Consider the following 20485-nt stretch of genomic DNA (forward strand, 5'->3'; position numbering starts at 1 on the left):
CTCTGTGAATTCACACAAACCTGCCCATCCTCCCCTCTAGCAAACCTCTCCCTTTCTTGTTGCCTTTACGGCGTAGGAACTGGGGAGCAATCACCCAGGGCTGCCTTTTAGGCCCTGCAGGGAGGGGGTGGGGTTACTTCCAAAATTTGAAAGATTCAGCTTGGAAGAGTTTCCGTTGGAGCCAGTGCAGGCACAGTTATCTCCACTAGTGTGAATTCACAGAATACTACTCGAAGAAACATGGTTACAGGTAAGCAACCTGTCCTTCTTTGTTTTCTGTGGTCTTTTCTAGCTTGTACTCATACCAGGTTTTACTGAAAGGTAGGCCATACTTCTTACAAAGGTTCCAGCGCACCATTTCTGCTAGCCTGTTGTAACTTTCAATATCGTCAGTCTTTCTTGCAACCGCAAATGAAGTGCTCCACTGTCTCATCACTCTCTTTGCATAGATAGCACTTTGGGTCACTGTAGGGCTTATCAATTCTTGTTTTTATTGCATTTGTTCTTAAGGCTTGTTCTTATGCAGGAAAAATCAGGCCTTATTATTATTATTTTATTATGACACAGCAAACAAGATAGATATGCTGGATTTCGTATCACAAAATCACAAGTTGAACACTTCCCAAGTGTCTAGGACAAGTGTCTAGGACCGGGCTGTGGCGCAAGCTGGTGAGCAGCCAGCTGAGACCAATCACTCTGACCAAGAGGTCATGGGTTCGAGGCCAGCTCAGAGCTTGCGTTTGTCTTGTCTTTGTTCTATGTCAAGGCATTGAATGTTTGCCTATATGTGTAATGTGATCCGCCCTGATTCCCCTTCGGGGTGAGAAGGGCGGAATATAAATGCTGTAAATAAATAAATAAATAAATAAATATTTTCGGATGATGTGTGCAGATCCCAGTAGGGTGGCCTTTTGCAGTTGGCAGATCGTGATTTTGTCAATGTCTGTTGTTTCCAAATACTGGCTGAGATCTTTTGGCACGGCACCCAATGTGCCGATCACCACCGGGACCACCTGCACTGGTTTCTGCCAGAGTCTTTGAAGTTCAATCTTGAGGTCCTGATAGCGGTTGAGTTTTTCCTGTTGTTTTTCATCAATGCGACTGTCATCTGGGATGGTGACATCAATGATCCAAACCTTTTTCTTTTCCACAACTATGATGTCTGGTGTGTTGTGTTCCAGAACTTTGTCAGTCTGGATTCGCAAGTCCCACAGTATCTTTGCGTGCTCATTTTCCAATACTTTTGCAGGTTTGTGATCCCACCAGTTCTTTACTGCTGGGAGGTGATACTTGAGGCATAAGTTCCAATGGATCATTTGGGCCACATGGTTGTGCCTCTGTTTGTAGTCTGTCTGTGTGATTTTCTTACAGCAGCTGAGGATATGATCAATGGTTTTGTCAGTTTCCTTGCACAGTCTGCATTTTGGGTCATCAGCTGATTTTTCGACCTTGGCCTTAATTGCATTTGTTCTGATGCAATTGGCCTTAATTGCATTTGTTCCTGGGCTGCAAGGATCAGGCCTTCTGTCTCCTTCTTCAGTGTCCCATTTGTGAGCCATAGCCAGGTCTTCTCCTTATAAGCTTTTCCTTCAATTTTGTCAAGGAACTTTCCATGCAGTTTTTTGTTGTGCCAGCTGTCAGCTCTAGTTTGTAGTGTCGTTTTCTTGTACTGGTTTTTTGTCTGCTGTGCTTTGAGGAGTTTCAGATTTTTGACTTCAATCAAAGCAGGTTCTTCACTTTGCTTTACATATTCTGCCAGGGCATGTTCTTCTTTGACTGCTTACTTGTAAGAGTCCTCTGCCCCCTGATCTTCTAGGCCGGTCAACATCACTGCGAGGGTGCAGTGAATGATGAATGGTCATGAGTTTTCTTGTTTTTCTGTCCAAATTGTCCAGTTCCGCCTGTGTCCAATTTATAATGCCACCAGTATATCTTATGACAGGTATGGCCCAGGTGTTTATGGCCTTGATAGTGTTGCCTCCATTGAGCTTGCTTTTGAGAATTTTTCTGACCCTTTGTGTGTATTCTTTGCTGACCACAGTTTTCACATGTTCATGCCTGATGTTATCCAGCTGTAGTATGCCCATATATTTATAGGCCTCTGGCTGGTGACACTTTATTGTTTGGCCATTAGGCATATTTATGCCCTCACTTTCAATGATTTTTCCCTTCTTCAATGCCACTGTTGAACATTTGTCCAAACCAAACTCCATGCTGATATCAGTGCTAAAAATTCGGACAGTGTTGGTCAGAGACTGGATTTCAGTTTCCGTTTTCCCATACAGCTCCAGGTCATCCATGTACATCAGATGTGAAGTTTTGTGAGATTTCTTAGATGTTTGATAGCCAAGATTTGTTTTTTGTAAGATTGTTGACAGAGGGATCATGGCAATAATGAAAAGCAGAGGGGACAATGAATCTCCCTGGAAAATTCCTCTTCTGATGTTGACAAGTCCATAGCTTTCATTTCCAACAAACAGTTCAGTTTTCCAGTGCTCCATCATGTTTTCAATGAAGGTGCCAACGTTTTTACAAATCCTGATGGCGTCCAGGCACTTGATGATCCAGCTTTGTAGGAGTAAGTCAAAGGCCTTTTTGTAGTCAATCCACATCATGTGAAGATTAGCTTTTCGGCTCTTACAGTTCTCCAGAATCATTTGTCAATCAATAACTGGTCTTTTGTGCCCCTGCTTTTCCATTTGTTGCCTTTCTGTTCATCTGGCAAGATGTTTTTTTCTTCAAGATAATCTTGAACTTTGTCAGCTATGATGCCAGTCAGTAGTTTAAACATAGTGGGCAGACACTTTATCGGCCTGTAGTTTCCTGGTGCTGCTCCTTTTGCTGAATCCTTTTGTATCAGGTATGTTCTTCCAGTTGTTAGCCATTCACTGATACTTCCTGTCTGCATCATCTCATTGAATTGTTGGGCCATTTTTCCATGTAAACTAATCAGATGTGTGAGCCAAAATCCATGAAGTTGATCACTACCAGGCGATGTCCAGTTTTTGACTTTTTGCACTCGTTTGCTGATCATTTCAGTTGTTATTTCCATCTGTTCCATTTTGTTCTGTGAGAATTTTCCTTCAAACTCCTTTATCCACCCAGCGTTTTTGTTGTAGTTATTATTTTCCCAAAGTTCTTTCCAGAACTTCGTTGTTGCAGTTTTCTCTGGCTTTATGGTTATTGTGTCTGTTGTTTGGTTCAGACTCTAGTAGAACTGTCTTTGGTCTGATTGAAACAGTTGATTTTGTCTGTACTGGATGATTCTGGCTTCATATCTTTCAATTTTTCTGGCTGTTGCTGTAATTTGTTCTTTCATGATTTCCAAAGCTTCTTCAATTTTTCTGGTGTTTAGCCAGTACTTTCGGATCAGGTATTGCTTGATTTTGTCATTCTTCAGTTTCTTCTCTTTCATATTTTTCAGGTTACTTGCATCTGATCTAAGCTTTTTGATTTTCATCTCTAACCTGACCTTCCACTTTGGTTTTCCAGTTGATTTTCTTTGGGGCTGCCTTGGTTGTAGGAGCCTAAGCTCTTCTGTTATTATCACTGCTGTACTGTAGGCATATTGGTTTGTTTGTTCAATTGATGTTATTTGGACAGTGGAGAGTACTGTATTCACTTCTTTCATGAGAGGCGCCAGGTATCTCTTGGGCACTGTTTTTAGAGTTGGGAGACACTTTCTTATTGCATTATTATTATTATTATTATTATTATTATTATTATTATTATTATTATTATTATGCTTTTTCTCTTTAAAAAGAGACTCAAAGCAGCTCACGGTAAAACCAATACAATACAATTAAAACCTAAATATATACAAACATTTAAATGAAATTAAACATGTGTTATGTTAATTGTACCACTTCTAACTAAGGCCATCAACCCTAGCTGTTTCAGTGAGCTATCCTCCTAAAACAGAAAAACAATGGAAGGAACTTCTGTTGTTTTACTCGTAACATTATTTACTATTTTGTATGCTTTTTTAACTTGCTCTTTTCCAGGAAAAAGGAGAGACTATCTCAGCCTGGGCTGGCCAAGTCCTGATGAGTGCCTAAAACTCCGCAGAGTAGAGCTTACTACAGTAGCCAGCACATGGCTAGCTGTTTCTGCTAAAAATATTGAGTGAGTATTTTTGCTACGAACAAAACTAGGTCAGTGTATAAACTAGGACAGATATGTATAGCACAAAATATTCTTTCTGATAAGGTGGTACACTGAACGGTGACTATACTGCAGGTAAACTCTAGCCTTTCACCTACTCTATTATTGTTATTAGAGCTGATAATGTCATCTATATTAATCCAGGCTTATTCACCTAATAGCCTCTAATGTCAAATGTGTCATCACCTGCCAATAATATCGTCTAGCAGTTGATAATGCTTTAATCATATATTAATTGACTAATTCAGAAATTATCTGGAATCAGGAATGAGTACTGAAGTAGCTAAGCTACTGCCACCGTCACCCCAAAATTGGAAGGATCCCAGAAACATTTCTCCAAAGCGGGCAGAAAAATAGCAAATGCAGTTTTCAATATACTAAGTACAGGGGAATTAACATATATTTATGGGATCAGAACAGATTATGGTTGCCTCAAAGAAATAGAGAGATCGTATTGGCTAGATAGATGATACATGACCTCATCATTTTGTAGTGAAAACAGTAAATACATTCTTGGGAATTAAGTAGAAAGGGAATTTCAAATTGAGTTGAGTTTTTCTTAATTTCTGTAAGTGCGTTTTATGTCAATTGGTGTTGTTATTGATATTTATAAATGCTGATGTATCTTGTGTGTTTTGTGTGGCACCACCATGTGCCGCCCTGAGTCCGTTTTGGGAGATAGTGACAGGATATAAATAAAGTTGTTGTTGTTGTTATTATTATTATTATTATTATTTATTAATAGCATAATGCTTTGTATAAATTCAGTGTGATATCACATTGGCATGCATACTATGTACATTTCTAGTTGACCTATCATGAACATGAGATTATATAGGTAAAATTGTATAAAACAGTGGTTCTCAACCTGTGGGTCCCCAGATGTTTTGGCCTTCAATTCCCAGAAATCCTAACAGCTGCTAAACTGGCTAGGATTTCTGGGAGTTGTAGGCCAAAACACCTGGGGACCCACAGGTTGAGAAACACTGGTATAAACCACCTTGCTGGAAAAACCCTCATGGTTAAAAAAATAAACAGTTGACTGTGTGACAGCCATACATGTTTTGTTAGAAATAAGTATCACCATGTTTAGTGACACTGATTCTCCCTTCTCTGGAAATCTGAAATCTAAAATACTCAAAAAAAACTGAAAAATTTTGCCAATAGCCTCCCACTTTTGCCTTTTGGGGAAAGAAGCCAATCACACATCCTGGTAACTTGATATAGCTCCAATTCTTAGCATTTTGATTATGGTTTCTCAAAATTTCTTTTCTGTATTTTACTGTTGTTGAGTATTTACTGTTATAGTTCCAAAGTGACTTGCACAAAAAAATAAAAAACGGTATCCTTTTTTAAATAACTAATTGAAGAATTTAAAACTATGGGACTAGCAGATAAGCTGATGCTTCACTGAATCCCTTTTACTTCAACCTTCGTCTCTGAAGACTTGACTTATGCTATCAATATCCTTCTCTCTTCCTTTCTAGTATAACAGAGCACATAGATTTTGCCACTCAGCTTCAAGAACCAGCCATGGAGCCTCTCTGCAATGCCAATCTGCCTGCGAGCATGCACACCCTGGATCACCTACAGGGTGTTGCCAATCGAGCCAGTCTTCATTACTTGGGAGAGAGTCAGCTAAAAGAGGTAAACTATCATCTCACCTCATTAACACACATTGGGTTAAATCCAGACTTAGTCATTTTTAGAAAACTGTGAGGAAGAAGTAGTCATGACTTCACATCTCCCAGTGATTCTAGTGAGTCTGTTCTAAATATCATCATTGACAACAACAACAACAACCACCTTTATTTATATACCACTCTATCCCTCATGGGGACTCAGAGCGGTTTACACATAATAAAAACAATTCAATACATATACATCATACAAAATACAAGAAACCAATATAACAGCAATTAACAAAAACATATTTAAAATTCCAACATTTTAAAACAATATAATACCTTAATAAAAGCAATTGCAATCACTCCCTTGGGTGATTCTTTAGCCAATGAGTATACTATATAAATTGAACAAGATGTCAGTATGGGCCAGGGTAGGACTCACGTAGTAAAAATAGGCATAAGCCAGGGGTGAAGTGTGACTAATAGCAAGGAACCTAGGCCAGGATTTCAGCACTTCAACCTATTGTACACTAAAATGTCACTGAATCAGAATCAGGCCACGGGTAGAAAGCTACAGTTTTTATGGAAAGTTCTGATTAATAGTGAATACTTGCGGCCATAGATAGTTTAGCAACATGTATGAAGAGGATGTTCAGAGGTTACTTCCTGCTGGCCTAAATGACATAGTTGCACCAATGCAGGAGCAGAGATGAGTCACAAAGCAATCCATAGATATACTTCACTTCACTTAGTCACTTAGACGATCTGTTCCTCAGCTTATATGCGGGTCACATCATCTTCTCAATAGATATACTACTCCTGCTTAATACTATTCAGCATCAGTGGTGTTCTAGCTCATAGTGTTACATTGTTAATAGGCACCTGCTTACACACACACCCAAGGATGACAGACAAGTTTCAGTTGAACAGTTCCACCAAATGACTTATGGAAATCTGAAATTCTGAGTGAACATGATTCCACACTTTCCTCACAAAATCAGGGGAAAATTGTCACATGACCTGTCGGAATAATTACTATTATTATTATTTGGTACACAACAAGATTAGTAAACAGCAAACAAGATCAGTATGCTGGTTGTTGTATTGGATCACACGTCAGACACTGCCCAAGTGTCTAGGACTGTGTGATGTATCGGCAAATAATGCATGCAGATCCGAGTAGGGTGGCCTTTTGCAGATGACAGATGGTAGTTTTGTCAGTGCCTATTGTGTTTAAGTGCAGGCCAAGGTCTTTAGGCACTGCACCCAGTGTGCCGATCACCACTTGGATTACCTTTACTGGCTTGTGCCAGAGTCTTTGCAGTTCGACCTTTAAATCCTTGTATTGTGTCAGCTTTTCCAGTTGGTTCTCTTCAATCCTGCTGTCACCTAGGATTGCAACATCGATGATCCATACTTCGTTTTTTAACACAATCATGAGAACAGGAGTATTGTTCTCCAAAACTCTGTCAGTCTAAATTATAATTTTTATTATTTAATAATATTATTATTGTTATTTCATTTCTTACCTGCCTCTCCTTGAGGTGGGGCACAGCATAGTTAAAATACTTCATCAAAAAACATTATATAAAAGATAATGTTATAAATATATATAATGTTTTTCTGTGAAATACATATGGTATGTTAAAATACACAGAACAAAGATTAAAATACAGTACACACTTGAGTTTAAAATTCATAAATGACTGGGTAGGCCTGCCGGAAGAAATAGGTCTTCAAATTTCTTTTAAATTCCAACTGTTGATTTAGATGACAAATCTCTTTCCAAGGCTCATTCAACAGTCTTGGGGCAGCCAATGAAAAGACCCTCTGGGTGATGGTTGCCGGTCAGATTCTGACTGGTTGGAATAGAGGACCTCAGAGCCGAAGGCAAATTGTATGAGAGAAGGCAATCCTGTAGGTAACCTGGACCCAAGCCATGTAGTGCTTTTAAAGGTCAAAACCACACTTTTTACTTTGCTCAGAAACTAATTGGCAATTAGTGAAATAACTTTAAAATGGATGTAATATGCTAACTCCTAGATTTTCCTGTAACTAGTCCGACTGCCATGTTTTTAACTATTTGGAGTTTCTGAACATGGTACAGAGATACCAATAACCAATAACTCTTACCTACTACACTGTCTTTTCACCATTTCAAAAACATTTTGTAAAGTGTTTCTTTTGCCACTTTGTCTGCAGTGCTGCTTAGCATTTAACATTTTCTATAGAAATTAGTCTGGATTGTTACCACTATTATCTTATAGGCAGTTGGAAGAGAGGAAAAACTTGTCCCTTTGCATCCATATTGTCTGGAATTTGAAGGAAAGCATATCTGGATTTAAATTCACATAATCAGTACAGGGATACTTCAGTTAACATAGGAGATGTGTCCTTGGGCATTACATCTTTTACAGAAATGTTGATACCAACAGCAGAAATAACTTGGAAAGAGTTGGGATAGTTCCTGTATCTTAAAAAAGAACAGGACAGCAATTTTTTATCCAAACTTAGCAGTATGCATGTGTGCAATGAAAAATCTACTTGCAAAAGTAAACAAGAACATTTTGAACCTTCCAGAAACAATTTGAAAGCTGCTTCCAAAATGCATCCTAGGACATATATTTTTATTTCAGCAGTCTCCACATTTTAACGATTTTTATTTAGGTGGCCAAAATGAGAGACCTATGCTCTTTTTAAAATTATACTCAGGAGATCTGGTAAGGCAGGCATGCCTGTTCTCCCCTTTTTGCTCAGTGAGAGATTCTGGCAGGAGCTGCTGTTTAACTTGCCTATTGTAGGTAGGCACACTCAGCTATAAAAGAATTGACTTAGAATAGGATCTTGCAAATAGGCTCTGTGGCAGCTAAATGATGCACACATATGAACAAAGGCCCAAACTGTTTAACATGGTCTTGAACCATATTGACCAAAGATACTGGTTGCTCTGAATTCTCTCCCAGAATCTGGAGCAAACTGACTTTGGGCCCCGTGTAAACAATTTGGCCAGTTCCAAGATGGGATGCAGCTGTTTATACAGCCATCCCATGTTCCCCACGCTCAAGCAGCCCTGGGACACAGGTTGGCACTCACTGTCCCCTTTCATTCTCCTCATTGCAGTCACCAGCAGGTGCGATGCTAGCCAGAGTGACAAGGCAATTGGAAAAACAATCGGGGGGTGGACTTGTCACTCTGGCAGCCCGGTCAATATCAATTCAGTCGATGAGTGACCAGCACAACCAATGCCACATCTTCTGGCCACCGTAACTAAGAAACCATGTGGTGGTAAAGTTGGCTGTCCAATGGGGCCACTGACTGGTCAGGACTCCCTTCTGTTTCATAGCAGCCAAGGGATGGTTGTCTGAACCATCTCAGGTTCTTCGTGCCAGATCGGCTCCTGGATAAGTGATCAATACATTAACTGAGGTATTTTATCATCACATTTTATCATGGTGTCTTAATATGTTTTACAAATATCTACACTTATCTGATTTTCCTTATTTATTTCAGTTGCAAAATCGAACCATTAGCAAAATCATTAATTGTCTGCAGAGAACAATACTACATTGTGTGGGTGGGAAAGGTAGAAAAATCCATGTGTACAGCTGGGAGGAAAAGGCATACAATCTTTGTCAAAGAACTGGTATCTGACCTCTAAAATATCTGATGTGCTACCTCAAGGTTTCTAAACAGTCTCTAACAATGATTTTTGTACACTTTTCTAAACAGGCTGAATCATGGCATCTTAAAGCTTTCTAGATTTGAATCTGGACTGACAATTGCATTGAGGAAACTTGAATTACTGGATTCATTCTGTATTTGATTGTTGTGTAGCTTCATTTACAGAATACAAGGAAGTTTAACTATACATATAGAAACTTGGGGCTCAGCCTGTCAGAAAGGAAGAAATTACATCTTTAAAGAGAAAGATTTTAGAATATTATTAAATTAATTTGGCTGTATCTTCCTCTGAGCTATCAACTTTTCTTTTTCCTCAGGTACTGCAGAATCTGGGAAAAGACCATTATCCGCCACAGTCCTTAGAACAAGTTGGAACTCGAATAGCCAAAGTTCTAGAAAAGGTAGCTGCACATCACAGCAATTTGAGCTGAATGATAATCATCTCTGTGATCTATAGTATTGTCTTAACAATTGCTATGCTGATCATATTGGTCTTGAACAAGACATCATACTGCATGCAGTGTAATGTAATCAATGCCTACATGGAAGACAGGATAAAAACAGTCTGGTATGCAGTGTGTGAGACAGTAATTGTGCAACAAAAATACAAAGAGAATTGGACATAATACATAGTACTGATTACTTCATTATGTCAGGTATCTCTGCTTCAACAGTTAGCTTCTTAGCCTAATGATTTATAGTTGTGCCCTTGTTTCAACATTGCACACAACAGGGAAAGTGTTTTGTCCTCAGCCAGAGAGAAAGCTAATCCCCTATGATTTTCCAAAACCCCTTTCCCAGAGCACCTTTAGCCTCAAGAGACCTATCCAGAAACCAGCAGGAAAATGGCTGTTTGGAGCCAACAGCTTTCTTTCTAGAGACAATGACAGAGATCCCTTTCTCTGCTTTGCCCCTATTTCCACTGCACACATTTTGCTTGTGCTGCTGCCACTGTACTAGTGCCACTTATACTGATGTAGTTGTGCTGGTCAGCAGGAACTCAGCCAATGTTTGAAATGCATGATATATTAAGAATCTAACCTCATCTCTGCATCATAAAGCAGGAAAAGTATCTAATCATGTCCTTATTGGGTTGTTGTATGTTTTCCGGGCTGTCTGGCCATATATGGCAGGCATCCTCAGAGGTTGTGAGATATATACACAACCTCTGAGGATGCCTACCACAGATGTGGGCAAAACATCAGGAGAGAATACTTCTGGAACATGGCCAGACAGCCCAGAAAACATACAACAACCCTGTGATCCCGACCATGAAAGCCTTTGACAATACATGTCCTTATTGTTGTCTGGTGCATTGAAAAAGTGAGTGTGAATGAGTAAACTGAGGCTCAATCCAGACAAGATAGTTCAAACAAGACAGTAGCACCATAATAATAATAATAATAATAATAATAATAATAATAATAATAATAATAATAATAATAATAAAAACTTTATTTATACCCCGCCACCATCTCCCCAATGGGGACTCGGGGCGGCTTACATGGGGCCATGCCCAAGACAATACAATAAACCATAACATAATGCAATTAAATAATACATTACATAAAATAAACAGTACAACATAAGATCAAAACAGTAATATAACACGAGCGGGCCGCATGAATACTACATTTAAAAACTAGATTAAAAATTAAAAATTAAAACTCTGGGTGAGAAAGGGATCAGAATAAAACCTCGAGGGACGGGACATCAGATAGTGAACCAGTCTAGAGGATAAATATCGGGGGGGAGTAGCATAGAACATTTACTCTCCGAAAGCACACCGGAAGAGCCATGTTTTTAAATCTTTCCTGAAGGCTAAAAGGGTGGGGGCTTGCCTGATTTCAATGGGCAATGAGTTCCACAAGCGAGGGGCCACCGCAGAAAAGGCCCTCTCCCTTGTTCCTACACCAAAGACACAACTGTAAACATTTAAGTTGAAACTGGACTCCCTCTGAGTTTTTAGCTTGGGTGTTCTTGGGATGACTGCTCCTGAAAGTCCAGGTAGCTTTTTAACCAGGAGTGCCTTCACCCAGCTTTGGTTGGTCTACCCTTCCTTAGAAAAGCTAGATCTAGACACAGTGGTTCATGCATCAATTAGCTCTTGATTAAAGCATTGTACAAAAGGTGTTTGGAAACCACCTCATTTCAGATAGTTGTTACTTCCTGAATATAAGAGCTGTTCAACAGTGGAATATTCTGTTTCCTTGGAGTGTGTTGGAGTCTCCTTGTCTGGAGGTTTTTAATTACTCAGATTTTTAAAAAAATGTTTTTCCAAAATAGCTCCCATTTCTTTGCTGTTAACATGCACCTCATTTTATTTATTATGTTTAATGTTGGGGAGGGGTATATCTCAGTGGTAAAAAAAATGAATTGTTTTGCATGCTAAAGATTGTAGGTTCTTGCATATTTAGGTACGGCAAGGGAAGAATCCTACCTAAAACCTAAGGATACCAGTTAGTATCAACAAGATTAGTAGGGTGCCTGCTGTGATTCAGCATTTGGTAGTTTGCTGTGTTCTATCTAAGCAGCTTCAGTATGTCTTATCATTTAGACCTCCTTCTAAGGTCTGGATCATTTGTCAGCATGACCCATGACCCAAGAAACACATTTTTTCTTTAACATATTCAAATGATACATCAGCTTTATGTGAGGTGTCTCATAATAGCATTTTAAAGACACAATCTGTAAAGTTCATGGCAAATAAAGTATTAACAGATTACAATTATCATACTCATTTCCTGAAAATGTGGGTTTCGCTGCCACTGCTACTTATTTATTTATTTATTTACAGCATTTATATTCCGCCCTTCTCACCCCGAAGGGGACTCAGGGCGGATCACATTACACATATAGGCAAACATCCAATGCCTTTTAACATAGAACAAAGACAAGACAAACATAGGCTCCGAGCGGGCCTCGAACTCATGACCTCCTGGTCAGAGTGATTCATTGCAGTGATTCATTGCAGCTGCTCTCCAGCCTGCGCCACAGCCCGAGCCCTGTAATTACTTCCCTGTAATGACATGCCCTGGCCATGACTTTTGTAGGAACCTATCCCATATATTCACAGAAGCATGTGTGAAGCATGTTGGGCTCATACTTTAACACAAGTTCCAACATATATAAATTCTGAAGTTGGTGGAATAGTTAAGAACCCTGACCATTTCACCTGTAGAATTCAGCTAGCTCACATGGAAAGTCTACATGTGCTAATGTCCTCTGAGTTGTAATATGATATGTATGGGGGGGGGGGGGGGGGTGGATTAAAAGGTATATTTTAAAAGGTAGAAACTGCATATTGTATTACACCAAAATTTAAATGTATGTTTTTATTTATGTAGAGTCTTTATGCACCATCCTTCAACCAAAACTCACTAAGTTGATAGTTCCTCACCCTCCTCCTCCTTCTCATTATTATTATTTACTTTATTTTCATCCCACCTTTCTCTCAGTAAGTGGACTCAAGGTGGCCATCAATAGATATAGAAGTAAAACAACACTAATTAAAACAATGTGAATACATTAAAATACAAAAATAAAAATTCAAGCATTGATATCACTAAAACAATTAAACATTAAAATGAATTAAATGTATTATTATTATTTACTTCATTTTTACCCCACCTTCCTTGACCCCTGGAGGGGACTCAAGATGACTTACAGATCTCGCAAAAATTCAAGGCCGTACAGGTAAACAATAAAACACATCTCATCAAAATATAAACAATCTAAATATATAAGCAATTAAAACACATATTAAAGCTCCATACCCAACCCCAGAATCCCAATCACACCACTCCCAAAAACAATCTTTAAAAGGTAGAACACACAAGGAAAAACAGATAGCTGTAAACCAGAGCAGTTTCTGGCTGCTCTTCTCTCCCTCAGCAATAGAGATTGAAAATAGAGAAGAAGCTTTCACCAGTCAATGGAGCTAAATTTGGCTGTTCTTCTCTCCCTCTGAGGCTGGAGCAATGGCAGTTGGGATATGGATGTAGGGGCTCTCACTTGCTGCATAGGTATTCTCCACTTTTAACAGGGCATGTATTTATCTTTCTCCTTGGTGGTATGCCAGGGTCGCAAACTACATGCACTCAACAGGTCATGAATTGGTTCAGAGGACAAAGGGTCCTTTTTGATCCCCTTGAAGACTTATTAATGGTAGCGCTCATCCCAGGCTCGCCCCTTTCCTCTTTCTCTGGCTACCTTTCTCCCCCAGGACATCACATTGGGGAATATGCTTTATAACGGAGGAGTAAGCAAATGCTGTAAGCAAATGCACCACAGAGTGGCAGCATTCTTACACACTTAGGAATATGTAGGGTTCCAACTTTAGAAGAAAAATGCATAGCAATTATAACAATAAGCAATATCTGCATACATTATCTCATACATTATTCCCTATAAAAACAAAGTGTTAACATATTCATACAAAGAAGCCTTTAATTTTCCATAATTTTAGTATAAACTTAGGCTGAAGGAGAGAAATAACAAGGGCTTGGCAATCAGTACGTGGCAATCTGAAATGTTTCTACCTTTTCGTGTTTTTTATGCCATACCAGAATCAAACCTCGTGGGTCCTCTCCAGCATGGCAGCGCTCTACTGGAGGGTAAAAGGTCAAGGAAAGAAAGCAATTGACTGCCTCCGGCAGGCCTTACATCATACGCCATACCACATGAAGGTGTGTAGGTAACATTGTCTACCTTGATGCACTGGGTCTGTTTGTGATATGTAGCTGTCTGTGTACATTCACTGAGTCACAATGGAAGTGTAGCAGCTGCCCTGAAACCACTCTCTACAACAGTTTTCTTTGCCAGCCTGACAAATTGGACTATAACTCTCACCATCTCCAGCAAAATAACCATTAGGCATGGAGGTTTGGGTGGCAGGTGCTGTAATCCAGGGCATCTTGAGGAAGGCTGTTTTATACCTTTGTAATGTGTATAAACAGTGTGAAAGGCACTTCACTCACAGTACTTATAGGTATCTTGCTGATTTTTATTCTTGGCTGTGCCAAATGATAAGCCAATCTAGAGGGATTCCTTAAGAGCAATGTGGAAGAGGCTTATTGCTTCTCCCCCTTCTTTTGAACAGCTTTTAAATTTTATTTTAGAGGACTGTTGGTCCCAGAATCCCCTTTCAGCCTGGTTACTGTAACAGTAAAGGGAAATTCTGCCCTTGAAGAAATGCACTGAAGAAAAGCCTGTATTTGATGCATTTGCAGCAGGCACATCTCTTGATTCTGCTCCTGTTCTAGGAAACAAAGCAAGTACAAACCCTTATATTAATGTGGAGATGAAGTGAAATTTTCAACACATAAACCCATCAGGTTCTTCCTGCAGTAACAAAATGGGTGCTGCCATTTTAGAATTTGTATAATTTCATCTTGATAGATTTTAGACAATTCATATTATTGCAGAAGTTCTTCTTTTAGCCCTTGTCAGTTAAGCGAGACAATAGATTTCTCACAGTAATGAGTCTGCATTGAAACAGTCGGCATTTCTTTATTCTCTATAAAAAACTGTTCATTGGCAATGTGGAAAGAAAAATTAAGTTGACCCTAATATGCAAAGTAATTTCTTTCAATGGTCATCATTGTCAATGACCTGATTTAAAAGGCAACATATTCTGCTCAACAAATTTGTTCCATTTTTCTTCTATTTCAGGATGTGCCACTCATAAGCCTAGCAAACATCTTCCACAATGCAAAGCTTTGGAATGATGCCATCGTTGTGGCTACAATGGCAGTAGAAATCGCTCCACACTTTGTTGTCAATCATTTCACATTGGCCAATGTCTATGTAGCAATGGTGAGTGAATAATCACTGGATTCTGTTTCATTTCCTTGTATAGCAGTGGTTTCCAACCTTTGGGGCCCCAGGTGTTTTGGACTTCAACTCCCAGAAATCCCAGCCAGTTTACCAGCTGTTAGGAACTGTGGGAGCTGAAGTCCAAAACACCTGGAGGCCCAAAAGTTGGGAACCAATGTTGTATAGCATCCTTAAGCTCCAAGTATTACAGATGTTGAAATTTAGGAGCAAGAGCAGAATCTATAGCTTCAGATGGAGACAGCAGGCAGAAGTGGGATAGGATATGTTCTTTAATTTAATTTGGCAGTTCTGATCGTTTATATCTTTCAGCTAATTCTCAGGAAAGGGTTCAATTAGCACTCATGCAATCTGTGTCCTCTTTCCTTTAGTCTGGTGTAGAGGATTTTTTTACGCACATGTATCAAGCTCACGACCCATGGGCCAAATCCAGCCCCCCATGCCATTTTATGTAGCACTCCAAATACAGGATTACAACTCCTGTATTCCTCATCCTTATACATCATGACTAGAGCTGATGGGGGTTGTGATACAGTAACATCTGGAAGACTGCAGTTTTCTCTGTTTAGTCAGGATACCGAGGTTTGAATTTAGGTGCAAGGCTTGTGGATAGGATATCTGACTTTAAAATGCCCTTTAACCTTTCCCCAATCTCAGAGCCACAAGTGCTGTTGGTTTGCAATTCCCATTATCCCCAGTCTGCATAGCAGATAATCAGGTGTTGTAGCTCAATAACATCTGAGGACCAAAGTTGGATAAAAACTAAAGAGCACGGACCACTATGTAAAAAATATTATAGTTGGCTCTCTGTATCCACGGATTCTCCATTCATGGATTCGGTGGCCCTTTAGAGACAACCTTAAGGCTGATTCAGCCCTTGATGAAAATGACTTTGACACCCTTGCCTTAGCTGCCATTAAAAACAGCACTATAGGTCACACAATTTCCTCAGCCCACAGAGTATGCTGTGCTTTCTATCTATTACAGCACTGTTCTCCAGTTCTCAGCATGGCATATCTAGTTGATCCATACCCCAGCCTCTCCTCTCACTTACATTGTTTCTAGCTGGCCCTGGGAAGGTAATTCAGCCTCTCAATAATTTTTGCATTTACACATACACATATCCTTATGGATATTTGCATCCATATGAATACAAGTAAATGCAAAATCATCAGTCCATTAAATTCACCTGATGAGCTTTTTATATAAAAGACATGCATTGGGCACCTGCAGAGATGGAAACTGCATGACATAACAACAGGGACGGGCAGTCTCTAGAAGCCATCAATCACCCTCTGTGAAGAGATCCCTACCTTCATTTTCACCCCCCTCTCATTCAGCCCAAAATATTTTCTAACTATCAAAGGCAAAGTGTACCCATGGGAACAATTGTTGAAATTGCAATATTTCCTATTACCTACGCAAATACATGGAAAAGTACTTAATAATACATGATAATTAATATTATTTTAGGAAGTTTATGGTGATCCACCACGCATATCCTTATAAATACCAATCAGGAGATTTTCTTTTCCTGCTTTAGCTAATAAAAAGGGATGTTATTTACATTTATTAATTTCCAACATTTATACCCCGCCTTTCTCACCCGAGGGAACTCAGGGCGGATTACAACAGTTGGCAACATTTAATGCCAAGAACATAATAATAAAACAAGAACAGTACATATAATCAACTAAAACTATAAAAATACATTATTAAAATACATTATAACAATTAAAACATATGTAAATTAGATCCATTTGTCTAAAAACCTCATGCTTCAGTCAGAGTAAGGGAAAGTATGGGGAAGAGGGAGAAATAGTCAATGACCTGTCATGCCCTTCTGCCAATCTCATGCTTGATGAAAGCTTTTGGATTAATAGGAAGCGTGCTAATCTTGCAAATTAGCAAATTGGGCAGGAAAAACATCTTGACATGGCAATGCTAGAAGTGCCTCCTTTGGTAAAAGATGAACAGTAGGGAGCAGCAAAGGAGAACATATGTTCTTGGTTGTTCTTGCCAAGCAATCCTGTGACTTTTCAATGGATGATGATCCTTTAATCTCTTTGGCTATACATTTCTGAAATGTATAGCCTTGCATAGCTCCCCATGATTCATCATTTCCCACCTATTGCGCATCATTGCAGTTCAAACTCCGTTTTATTTTGTTCAAAACCATAGCTTCTTTCATGAATTTGAAATAGATGTAAATAGGAAAATCATTGAAAAATAGTCTTTGGACCAGCTGAAGTTTCTCAACACTCTTCATAGGCACCCCCACGCAGAGCATGTTACAGTAATCTAGACAGGATATAACAAAGGCATGTAACACCATGGCCAGATCTGGCTTCTCAAACCTCGGGTCATACACTTCTAATTCTGGTAGTCTTTTGTTTCGAACCACAAAGTATATTTTTAAATTTGCTGAAGTCAAATGCCCTCTTTGCTTTGCCTCTTGATATGTTTTGAGTTTCACTCTGAACGTTTTCCTTTGCCAAACAAACTTAACTATATTATCATCATCATCTTTTTTATATATATCCTGCCTTTCTCCCCACTGGGACTCAAGGCGTCTAACATCTGTTTACACTAAACAGTTTTAAAAGAGCAATACAAAAGTTAAAAACAATAAAATAATAATGTGGTACAAACAGAATTAAAATACAGCAAATACATTAAAATGGCCTTTAAAACTCATAACGCCACCCCCAATCCCTCCCCCCCCCAGAACCTCCCCTTACCCTTCCTTAAAAGCCTGTTAGCAGAGAAAAGTCTTGACCTGCTTGCGGAAGGCCAGGAGGAATGGGCCATTCTGGTTTCTCTTGGGTGGAAGTTCCACAGCCTAGGAGTAGCCACTGAAAAAACCTTCTCCCGTGTTCCCACCAAGCGTGTTTGAATGGGTGGTAGGACTGAGAGGAGGCCCTCCCCAGTAGATGGTAGATGTCTCTCAGGTTCATAGAAAGAGATACAGTCCTTCAGATAACCTGGACCGGAGCCATACAGGCCTTGTAGGTCAAAACCAGCACTTTGAGTTGTGCTTGGAAACATGTTGGCAGCCAGTGGAGCTATTGCAACAGAGGAGTTATATGGTCCCGGTAACCAGCCCCAGTTAGCAGTCTGGTTGCTGCTCTTTGAACCAACTGAAGTTTTCAACCACTTTTCAAAGGCAGCTCCAAGTAGAGCGCATTACAATAGTCCAACTGGGATGTGAACAAGGCATATACCACCGTGGCCAGATCTTACACAACTTAACATAGTTATTTAAAAATAATATACATTTCATATTTGTCATTGTAATACCTAAATATTTCAACCTTTCTTTCAGATCTAAATCCAGTTGTCTGTATCAGTTCTGTTTGATTTGTCATGTATATGTTTTTAACCAGCATCATTGGCTTTTGTTTATTAATAATAATAATAATAATAATAATAATAATAATAATAATAATAATAATAAAACTTTATTTATACCCCGCCACCATCTCCCCAACGGGGACTCGGGGCGGCTTACATGGGGCCATGCCCAGAACAGTACAATATAGCAAAATATAAAACAACATATCATAATACAATTAAACAATACAATAAAATCATGTACAATGCAACACAATATATAACAGGGCGGGCCGCATGAAACACTTAGTTAAAACTTGGGGTGAGAAAAGGATAAGAATACAATCACGGAGAACAGGGACATAAGATAAAAAACAATCTAGAGGATAGATGTTGGGGGAGTAACAAAAGAAGTGTGTAATAGTTACTCTCCGAAAGCACATCGGAAAAGCCAGGTTTTTAAATCTTTCCTGAAGGCTAAAAGAGTGGGGGCTTGCCTAATTTCGATGGGCAGTGAGTTCCATAAACGGGGGGCCACAGCAGAAAAGGCCCTCTCCCTTGTTCCCACCAGGCGGGTCTGGGATGCAGGCAGTGGCGACAGGAGGGCCTCCCCTGATGATCGAAGAGATCGGGCAGGTTTATGGTAGGAGATACGGTCACGAAGGAAGGTATTAAGCTTGAATCCTGCCAGATTTCCAATGGCTTTTAAATTACTCTTTAATCATTTTATATGCTTCAAAGGATTTTTCAAAGTAATCACCAGATCACCTGTAAATGCTCCTAATTTATAAGATTTTTTTATTTTTATACCTCACAATTTTATTTAATACGTCAGGTACTAAAATAAGCAAAAGTGGCAATAACAGACATCCTTGTCATGTTCCCTTTGTATCTTAAATGGGTTAGATAACTCTTCATTATGAGATTTTTGTATTGAATAGATTGATGTAACCCATTTTGTGAAAGTGTCACCAGAAGACATTTCTTCTAGGTCTCTTAATAAGGAAGGCCAGTTCAGATTGTCAGAAGACGTTTCTGCATCTAAGAAAATCAGTGTGGCCTATTTCTCATTGAGCTGTTCTAAATATGCCCATATGTGTGAGTCTGTTTTTTCCATGTACAGAAGGAGGTTATAAATTGAAAGGGAGTTGGGCTAAAATAGCAAGTGCGTAATAAACTACAGTTTTAAAAGGGAAGACTGATTTTTTTATCATTCTGTTAGGTATGCTCTCCTCCAAGGACCACCAAATGGTTTTCTGACAGTCAAAATCCTGAATTATGGACCAATGTCATAGAGTCAATATGTTATGATATGATAAATCTAGGCTATGGGGCCCCATGGGTGATTTAACAATTACTGACCCTATAGAAAATGTGAAGGATTGTTTGTTGTCTGTGGAGCCCCCTTTGAGGCTTTTCGGGTTTACAACCCAAAAAGCAGCCCATACACCTTTTGTATCCTAGAGGGTGATGACAATGTTTAATTTTTTAAAGTCACACATTTCTGTATAAATAAGAATAACAAGAACAATATTTTTTCCGTGAGAATGCAGCAGGGAGTGAGTGGTTCTATATGACCCCCAGAATCAGGTAGTTCCCTGCCCCAGCTTTATAATATGGCAGCTAACCAAACATACTGTTCCATACGGAATGTGTTTTGTATAGTGACCTCATATATGCCAGGCTAACATGATTGAAATGAGCCAATAGATGTCATGAAGTGTTTCTCACGTTGAAGCATTATGTAGACAATCTCCTTTTCAGTGGCTGGTATAATACAAAGATATCACATGTGTCTTCCCTTATGCCATTCACAATAATCCAGTTCAGATAGAAGTCTTAAC

At 39.2% G+C, this 20485-nt stretch overlaps 1 protein-coding gene across 6 annotated transcripts in view; it reads left to right on the plus strand.

Annotated features, from left to right (window-relative positions):
* ttc17 (tetratricopeptide repeat domain 17) overlaps positions 1-20485 on the plus strand; it is an 85981-nt gene that overhangs the window by 62050 nt on the left and 3446 nt on the right. For all 6 annotated transcript variants that reach the window (XM_008105722.2, XM_016992496.2, XM_016992500.2 and 3 more), the window contains 5 exons: positions 4005-4125; positions 5652-5811; positions 9791-9874; positions 14042-14161; positions 15147-15290. In XM_008105722.2, coding sequence (XP_008103929.1) covers positions 4005-4125; positions 5652-5811; positions 9791-9874; positions 14042-14161; positions 15147-15290 — 629 coding nt within the window. The remainder of the gene's footprint in view (positions 1-4004; positions 4126-5651; positions 5812-9790; positions 9875-14041; positions 14162-15146; positions 15291-20485) is intronic.

The sequence above is a fragment of the Anolis carolinensis genome, chromosome 1 (assembly GCF_035594765.1).
Source record: "Anolis carolinensis isolate JA03-04 chromosome 1, rAnoCar3.1.pri, whole genome shotgun sequence".
In the NCBI taxonomy this organism is placed as follows: Eukaryota; Metazoa; Chordata; class Lepidosauria; order Squamata; family Dactyloidae; genus Anolis; species Anolis carolinensis.